The following is a 9,266-nucleotide window of genomic DNA, read 5'->3' on the forward strand; positions in this document are numbered from 1 at the left end:
CAGCCTCGACCTGCTGGGCTCCGGCGATCCTTCCGCCTCAGCCTTCCAAGGAGCCGGAACAACGGGCGTGCGCTACCACACCTGGCTCATTTTGCTTTATTGTAGAGATGAGGTCTTGCCAAGTTGCCCAGGCGGGTCTCGAACCCGTGGGCTCAGGCAATACATTCACCTCAGCCTCCCAAAGGTGCGGAGTTAGAGGCTGAGCCACCGAGCCCGCTAAAGATTAGCTTTTTAATAAACAATGTTGTGACAACTGGATAATACATGGTTAGATTCATACTTTACACCATATACAAAAATAGGTCACAAGTGGGCCAGAGAACTAAATATAATCCGTGAATCCGTATGAGCACTAAAATAAGCACAGATGAATTCCTCTAAAACCTTGGAGAAAGGTAAAGAAACTGTAATTGAAAATCCAGTTTTCGTAAAAGAAACAATAAAGCTGACATGTAAAAATTAAAAAATCCCACTCTACAAAGCAGTAAACTATAAACAAAGTCAAAAGACAACCAATAAACTGGTAGAAAATATCTGTAACCCATGTCACAAAGTATTAATATCCTTAATAAAGAGATGCTACAAATTGAGGGACAAAAAGACCAAAGTTGATAGAAAAGTGGCCAAAAACATGAGTAGGTAGCTTACAAAAAAGATAAAGTGAACCTTAAACGTATGGAAAGATGTTCAACTTCACTCATAATGTTAGACATACAGATTAAAATCACATCGCATTATTTCTCATATGTCAGATTGGCCGCAAATAAAAGCTTTGAGAACACGTTTCAGCATGGCATGGTGACTCACACCTGTAATCCCTGTAATCCCAGCACTTTGGGAGACGGGGGAAGGGGATTGCCTGAGCCTAGGGTTTGAGACCAGCCTGGGCAACTTGCCAAGACCTCGTCTCTACAGTGCGTCAAAAAATTAGCTGGGTGTGGTGGTGCACGCCTATAGTTTCAGCTACTTGGAAAGCTGAGGAGGAAGGATGGCTTGAGTCTAGCAAGTCGAGGCTGCAGAGGCCATGAAGGTGCCACTGCACTCCGGCTTGGTCAACAGTGAGACTCCGACTCGAAAAGAAAACACCTTCCGTTGGCAAGGCTGTGGGGAAGCAGACATGCTCATGTATTGCTGGTAGGGGAGTCTGGTGTTATCTAGTGCTAAATAAGTTTTGTGTACTTTGACCCAGCAGTTCCATTTCTAGCAGCTTACTCTGAAGGTGCCCTTTTCACCACCATACAAAATTACGGATTGGTATGGGTTACTACCATTATTACATTGTCATTTGTAATTGCAAGCTGTTCTAAACCTACATGTAAATTTAAAAATAACGTAAGCCACATGTAGGAGGTTGGTTGAACAACTTTTTTGCATCACACGGTTAGAGCACTATGGAGAAGTGAACAAGAAGGAGGATGGTGTCTATGAACAGATAGGGAGTGATTCCCAGTGTATGTTGCTAAGTGGAAAAACCTGCAGTGCTGAAGCGTGTCTATACTATGTTACTTTCCACATAAAGAAGCTGGAAGGGGAAGTGAAAAGATACAGACACAAATACAAACACATGAACAACATATCAGGAAGCGAGGAGATGAGTAAGGGAGAGGGAGATAACACTATTTAACTGTACTAATGTTTTACATATGAAAAAAATAAAATCAAGACTGGGAGAAAACCCGTAAAGGAAATGTAAACACAAACATGAACCTATTTCAAACATAGACACACACACACACACATTATATAACACGTGTAATATTTATCTCATGTACAATAAGCATAAATTCCCTAAGGAAAATACTGGGTTATGCAGTAAATAGCATTAACCAATTAGTTGAAAATCAGTGACTAATAATTTAACTTTATATACTAAACTGATATGCCAGTTACCTTGATTATGGTCGTCATTTCTCAGTGTACACATCTATGAAACATCACATTGTATACCTTAAATATATACAGGTTTGTCAGTCATACTTCAATAAAGCTAAAAAAAAAGTTAAATGGAATAAACTGCACTTTCAAAGAAGTCTTGGCACCAAAGTTATGATAAAAAACAAGTGTTCTGAAGAGTAAAGCAAATGTCAGATAAACACATGACAATTTGACTAAATACTCATTTAAATCATCTATTAAAAGGCTGGGCGCAGTGGCTCACGCCTATAATCCCAGCACTTTGGGAGGCTGAGGTGATTGGATTGCCTCAGCCCATGGGTTCACGACCAGCCTGGGCAACTTGGTGAGACCTCATCTCTACAATAAATTAAAAAAAATTAGCTGGGCATGGTGGCGCATGCCTGTAGTTCCAGCTATTTGGAAGGCTGAAGCGGAAGGATCACCTGAGCCCAGCAGGTTGAGGCTGCAGTGGCCATGAGCGTGCCACTGCACTCCAGCCTAGGCGACAGATTGAGACACCAACTCACAAAAAAAGTCTTCTGTCGAAGAAAATCCCAAACACTTATGGGAGAAATCTAGGAAAATGTATAACAAAATGGTAAAAAGTGTTAACTTTTCATAGTGCCTTTAAGTGATTTTACTTTTTTGTGTTTGTATTCTAAGTTTAAAAATGCAACAGCTCACAATTTATAAATTATTGCAAAATCTTAAACTCAAAAATACAAGAATGACAAATTTCAAAATGCACGTATATTAATATTTATAAATTTTACATATAGCAGTGAAAAAGAATGCATGATTCAACATACTAATGGAAAAAGCAAGAGCATACCATTTTCTTTTTCTTTTTTCTTTTGAGTTAGAGTCTCACTTTCTTGCCCAGACTGGAGTGCAGTGGCATGCTTATGGCTGCTGCAGCCTCGACCTGCTGGATTCAGGCAATCCTTCCGCCTCAGCCTTCCTTCCGAGCAGCTGGAACCACAGACACACACCACTGTGTCTGGTTAATTTCTTAATTATTGTAGAGATGAGATATCACCAAGTTGCTCAGGGTCCCAAACCCCTGGGCTCAGGCAATCCTCTTGCCTCTGCCTTCCAATGTGCTGGGATTACAGGCGTGGGCACTGTGCCCAGCCTAGAACATACCATTTTCAAAAGACAACAGTCACGTGACTAAACATTTGTGGAAAAGTGTGCAGACCTGTTGGAAAGAGAGAGAATAGCATAAAAGTCCTGAAATAAGTGTAATCATATGTGGTCAACTAATTTCTGACAAGGGCACCGAAAAGACACAAAGGGGAAAGGACAGTCTCTGATAACTGGTGCTGGTAAGCTGTATTTTCACAAAGGATGAAATAGAACTCTTATTTCACGCCACACACAAAACCCGACTTAACATATATCCAAGACCTAAATGTAAGACCGTAGAACTCCTAGAAGAAAATGCAGCTTTTTGACATTTGCTGTTACACCGAAAGATCAGGGTACAAGAGCAAAAATAAATAAATGGACTATAGTCAGCTCACAAGCTTCTGCACAGCAAAAGAGAGAACAAAATGAAAAGGCAGCCTGTGGGCTGGAAAAGAATATTTGTAAACCATTTATCTGAAAAGGAGTTAATATCAGGAATTTGTAAAGAACTCATATAACTTAATAGCAAGAAAACGTACAACTCAATAAAAAATGGGTAGAAGACCTGAATAGACGTGTCTCTGAAGATGACATAAAACGGCCCACAGGTATATGAAAAGATGCTCAGCAGTACTAATCATCAGGAAATGAGAATAAAAAGTACTGTGAGACATCACCGCACTCCTGTTAGAATAGCTATTATCAAAAGACAAGAAATAAGTGTTGGGAAGGGTGTGAACTTTTTTTTTTTTTGAGTTGGAGTCTCACTCCATCGCCCATGCTGGAGTGCAGTGGCACGCTCCCGGCCGCCGCACCCTCGACCTGCTGGGCTCCGGCGATCCTTCTGCCTCGGCCTTCCAAGGAGCTGCAACTACAGGCGTGTGCTACCACGCCCGGCTAAGTGTCTCACCACATTGCCCGGCCTGCTCTTGTCCTCCTGAGCTCAGGCAGTCCTCTCGCTTTGGCCTCCCAAAGTGCTGGGATTACAGACTTGAGCCACCGCGCCTGGCGTGTGTGTTTTTTTGTTTTCTGAGTTGAGGTCTTACTCTGTCACCAATGCTGGACTGCAGCCTTGGTCTCCCGTCTCAGCCTCCTGAGCAGCTGGGACTACAGGCATGTGTCTGTGTGCCCGGCTTATTTTTTGATTCTTTTGGTAGAGACGAGATCTGGCTATGTTTCCGATGCTGGTATCGAACTCCTGGGTTAAGTGATCTTCTTGCCTTGACCTCTCATGGTGCTGTGGTTATAGCTGTGAGCCACCGCATCTAGCCAATAACTGGATTTTTAATGAAAGTTTTGAAGAATAGGATTTTTATGTATTGTCAAAGTCTTCCCACAAAATTCTGGTTAATTACATGGGAGAAATAATCACTTTACAGAGGAGAAACCTGGTAGACATCACCACCATTAGTAGACAATTCGACATCGTGTGTCACTTGGTGTGGTTCACTGAGAAGGTCACTTCTGTGTGTGGTTCACTGAGAAGGTCACTTCTGTGCTACGCCTGCCAAAAAAAATGCTTAGTTCAGATTTACATGTGAAGAAACACCAAACAAACCCAAGTAGAAGGCACATTCTAGCCGGGCTTGGTGGCTCAGCCTGTAATCCCACGCCTTTGGGAGGCTGAGGTGAGTGGATTGCCTGCGCCCGCGGGTTCAAGACCTGCCTGGGCAGCAAAACCTCATCTCTACAATAAATCAAAAAATTAGCCGGGCGTGGTAAGCGCATGCCTGTGATTCCGGCTACTCAGAAGGCTGAGGTGGAAGGATCGGAACGGGACCTTTTTTGCTTTTGTTGCTATCAAGGACACCACTAGAACGACTGGCAAACGAATGAGGTTATGTGACAACATAGTATTGTGTTGCTGTTGATTTCCAGATTTTGGTAATATCCTGGTAGTTATGAGAGATGAGAGGTGTGCTGTTCTCAGGAGACAGACTGGGAGTGGCTGAGAGATAAAGGGGCGTGCTGTTGGCAACTTACTCTCGAATGGTTCAAGGAAAATGTTTGTGCGTATATATTAGAAAAAGGGGTCGGGCTTGGTGGCTCAGCCTGTAATCCCAGCACTTTGGGAGGCCGAGGTGAGTGGATTGCCTGAGCCCGTGGGTTCGAGATCTGCCTGGGCAACTTGACGAGACGTCATCTCTACAACAAATCAAAAAGTTAGCCGGGCGTGGTAGCGCGCGCCTGTAGTTCCAGCTACGAGGAAGGCTGAGGCAGAAGGATCACCGGAGCCCAGCAGGTCGAGGCTGAGGTGACCAGAAGTGGCCACTGCACTCCAGTCTGGGTGACAGAGTAAGACTCCAATTCAAAAACAAAAACAAAAACAAAAAACAACCGAGAGCTGCTGGGCACGGTGGCTCACGCCTATAATCCCAGCACTTTGGGAAGCCAAGTTGGGAGGATTGCTTTCATCCAGGAGTTTGAGACCAGACCAGGCAACATAGAGAGACCTTGTCTCTGCAAATAATAAGAAAATTAGCCGGGCATGGTGCTGTGCACCTGTAGTTTCCGCTGCTCAGGAGGCCGAGGTGGAAGGATTGCCTGAACCCAGGAGGCCAAGGCTGGGCTGAGCCATGATCGAGCCACTGCACGCCAGCCTGGGTGACAGAGTGAGACCCCAACAAAAAAGAAAATTGAGAGTGGTAAATCTTATGTGATGAAATGTTAATAAATGAAGAATCTGGGTGATATGAGGGGGACCCCAAAAAGCCTGGAATTACCTTTTGGAGGACGGGCGCCTTGTAATACACCCAGAATTTGTTCCTCTGGACCGAACGGCCAACCACAGTTTTTATCTGGAAGTTTCGAGACGGCTGCATCACGATTTGTGGAGGAAATGTCTTGAGCTGTGGTCAACAGGTGACTGGTTCTTCACCAGGACTGTGCACCTGCCCACGCTGTGCTGAGCCTTCAGGAGTTGATCACCCCGAATGGCACGCTCCCCCTGCCCCACCGTCCCTCTTTACCTGATCGTCCCCCAGCAACATATTTTTTGTTTCCCCAATTTAAAAAGTCCTCAAAGAGAGATGTTTTACCAATGTGAAGCAAAGCAAGCAAACAAACAAAACCAGTAGAAGCATTAAAAGGCATAAAAATCGACGAGTTCAAAAACCGTTTTGAGCAGTGGAACAAGCATCTCGATAGGTATCTTGCATCAAACGCAGAGTACTTCGAAGGCGACTGAAGTTTAAACATGTAAGAATAAATACACAATCTTATGAATTCTGGATTATTTATGTTACCCCTGTATGAATTTTTTTGAAAGTTTCTTGAAGTTTTTATGTAAATTTGAACTGATTTCAAAATGCAGAGGTGCAACCAAAATTGTCAAGTGATTCCACATTTAAATGGAGCTTTGAAACAAGCTGCGATGCTCCCCCCAGCCTTGGAGACCGTGGGCAAGCGGGGGAGCCTCCAGCTCTGGTTTTGCACACAGTCTGTAGCGTTGCGGCGTCGTTGCTTGTCTCGGTCACCTTGGGCTCACACGCGAATGTCTTCCCGCAGGTGGTTGATGAGCGTGACTTTTTCGAGATCATGCCCACTTACGCCAAGAACATTGTGGTTGGGTTTGCAAGAATGAACGGGAGGACCGTTGGGATTGTGGGCAACCAACCTAAGGTGGCTTCAGGTAGGAGGGAGACGCGCTCAGAACCTCAGGTGGGGGTGGGGGCCAGGGCTGCCCGGGCCTGCGGTGTCCGGTCTGCCTTCTGCCTTTTCTTCAGACTGGCCTTTCAGGCCCAGAGGAGAAACTCAAATGGGTGGCACGAAAGCCACAGTCTCTTTTAATCTCTCAAAATGCTTGTTCATATTTCTCCCCCTTTTCTTTCTTTCTTTCTTTTCTTTTGAGTGGGCGTCTCACTCTGTCGCCCAGGCTGCAGTGCCATGGCACACTCATGGCCACCCCAGCACCGACCTGCTGGGCCCAGGCGATCCTTCCGCCTCAGCCTTCCGAGTAGCCCGGCTGATTTTTTTGGTTTATTGTAGAGACAAGGTCTCGCCAAGTTGCCGGGGCTGATCTCAAACCCGCAGGCTGAAGCAATTCACTCACCTTGGCCTCCCAAAGTGACCACCCTGTTTTGATTATGGTAGCATATTTAGTCTTGAAGTTGACCTTTGTTTTTCAGAGTCGAGAAAGAAGAATTTATTGAGAGGACGGGAAAGCTCTCACAGTGGGAGGGGACTCGAGAGGGTTGCCCCATTTGACTTTTTTTTCTCCTTCAATAGTGTGTTGGCTATTCTAGGTCTTTTGTCTTTCCATTTACACTTGAGAATTATTTTGTTGCTATCTAGAAAAAGACCTGCTAGGATTAGGATTGAAATTGTGACGGATTTATAGATTACCTTGGAAAGAACTGGCATATTGACAGTACAGATGCTTCTCAATTTACACTGGAGTTATGTCCTGACAAACTCATTGTAAGTTGAAATATCATAGGTTGAAAATGCATTTAATACCCTGAGAAACCCATCATAAAGCAAAACAACATTGTAAGTCAGACCATTGTAAATCAGGGAACATCTGTATTGAGTCTCCTTATCCTTGAACATGGACTTTCTCTCCATTTATTTAATTGGTTTCCCCTCCAGCTTTATTGAGGTATAATTGACAAATAAAAATTGTATCTGTTTAAGGTATACAATGTGATGATTTGGTGTACATATACGTTATGAAATTATTACCACAATTAAGTTAATTAACAGATTAGTTACCTTTTAGTTGTGGTGAGAGCACTTGATATCTACTCTCACAGGAAATTTCAAGTATGCAATATAGTATTACCAACTGCAGTCACCATGGTGTACATTACATTCCCAGAACTTATTCATTTTATAACTGAAGGTTTGTACCTGTTGACCAATATCTTCCCATTCGTTTTTCTCTCTGCTTCTGTGAATTTGACTTTGTTAGTTTCCATATGTAAATGAGATCATACAGTATTTGTCTTTCTGTGACTGGCTTACTTCATTTAGCATAAATTTCCCCAGGTTCATCCATGTTGTTGCAAATGGCAGAATTTCCTTCTCTTTATGGCAGAATAATATTCCTGTGTGTTGTGTGACATTTCCTTTCTTTTTTTTTTTTTTAGAAAAAAACCACAGGGCTTTATTATTCCCATCACAAAGGGTAGGCCTTCGTCGGGCGGGGGAGCGAGCCGGTGGCGGGAGGAGGCCCTGCTTGCGGTGATGAGCGGGTTCGCAGAGCCACGATGACAGAGTCCCCTGCAGGAACATCTTGGAGATGTAGCGGCCCCCGTTGACTGGCCTGATATGCCCTGGGTGTGGTTCTGGATGGACTGCGTGAGCCCAGAGGGTGGGCCCGTGCTCGATTCCTCTTCCCCCTGCTCTGCAGCTCCTGGGGGTCTTCCCATCCTTGGGCTTGCTGAGGAGGCGCGTGGTGGCCGCTGTGCTCTCGGTCGCTCAGGCCTCCTCCACGTGGCTTCTGCCCCGAAGTCTCATGTTCTGTGTCTAGTCATGTATGGTTAGACACTCAGATTGTTTCCACGCCTTGGCTGTTGCGGACAGTGCTACAGTGAACAAGGGGGTGCAGATATTTCTTGAGATGCTGATTCCAGTTCTTAGGAAATGTCCCTGGAAGTGGAATTGCTGGATCATGTGGTAGTTTTTTTTTAAATTTCTCGAGGCGCCTCCGTTTGTGACTGTACTAGTTTTATTTAGTTCTCTTGTCATTTTCTTCATATACATCTTGTATGTAGTTTGTCAGTTTTATATCTAAGTATTTCATTTTAATGCTGATGTAAATAGTATTTTATTTTTATTTTTATTTTTTTTTGAGTTGGAGTCTCACTCAGTCGCCCAGACTGGAGCGCAGTGGCCGCTCCCGGCCACTGCAGCCTCGCCTGCTGGGCTCCGGCGATCCTTCCGCCTCAGCCTTCCGAGTAGCTGGAACTACAGGCGCGCGCTACCATGCCTGGCTGATTTTTGATTTATTGTAGGGATGGGGTCTCGCCAAGTTGCTCAGGCAGGTCTCGAACCCGCGGGCTCAGGCCATCCACTCATCTCAGCCTCCCAAAGGTGCGGGATGACAGGCTGAGCCACCGAGCCCGGCTTATTTTTTATTTCAAATTCTACTTGTTTACTGATGTCATATGGGAAGGGATTGATTTTTGTATATCAATATTAATATCTATCTTGCAACCTTGCTGTTTCCCTTATTAGTGCTAGCATTGTTCCTGTCTATTCTTCCAGATCTCCTTTCTTTTTTTTTTTTTTTTTTT

The 9,266-nt window shown here is 44.4% G+C and overlaps 1 protein-coding gene across 1 annotated transcript in view; it reads left to right on the plus strand.

Moving 5' to 3' along the window:
• PCCB (propionyl-CoA carboxylase beta subunit) overlaps positions 1-9,266 on the plus strand; it is a 63,275-nt gene that overhangs the window by 42,623 nt on the left and 11,386 nt on the right. Inside the window, exon 9 of the mRNA XM_008064214.2 lies at positions 6,535-6,658. Coding sequence (XP_008062405.1) covers positions 6,535-6,658 — 124 coding nt within the window. The remainder of the gene's footprint in view (positions 1-6,534; positions 6,659-9,266) is intronic.

Source organism: Carlito syrichta, unplaced genomic scaffold (assembly GCF_000164805.1).
Source record: "Carlito syrichta isolate Samal-C Ts95f unplaced genomic scaffold, Tarsius_syrichta-2.0.1 Scaffold307227, whole genome shotgun sequence".
In the NCBI taxonomy this organism is placed as follows: Eukaryota; Metazoa; Chordata; class Mammalia; order Primates; family Tarsiidae; genus Carlito; species Carlito syrichta.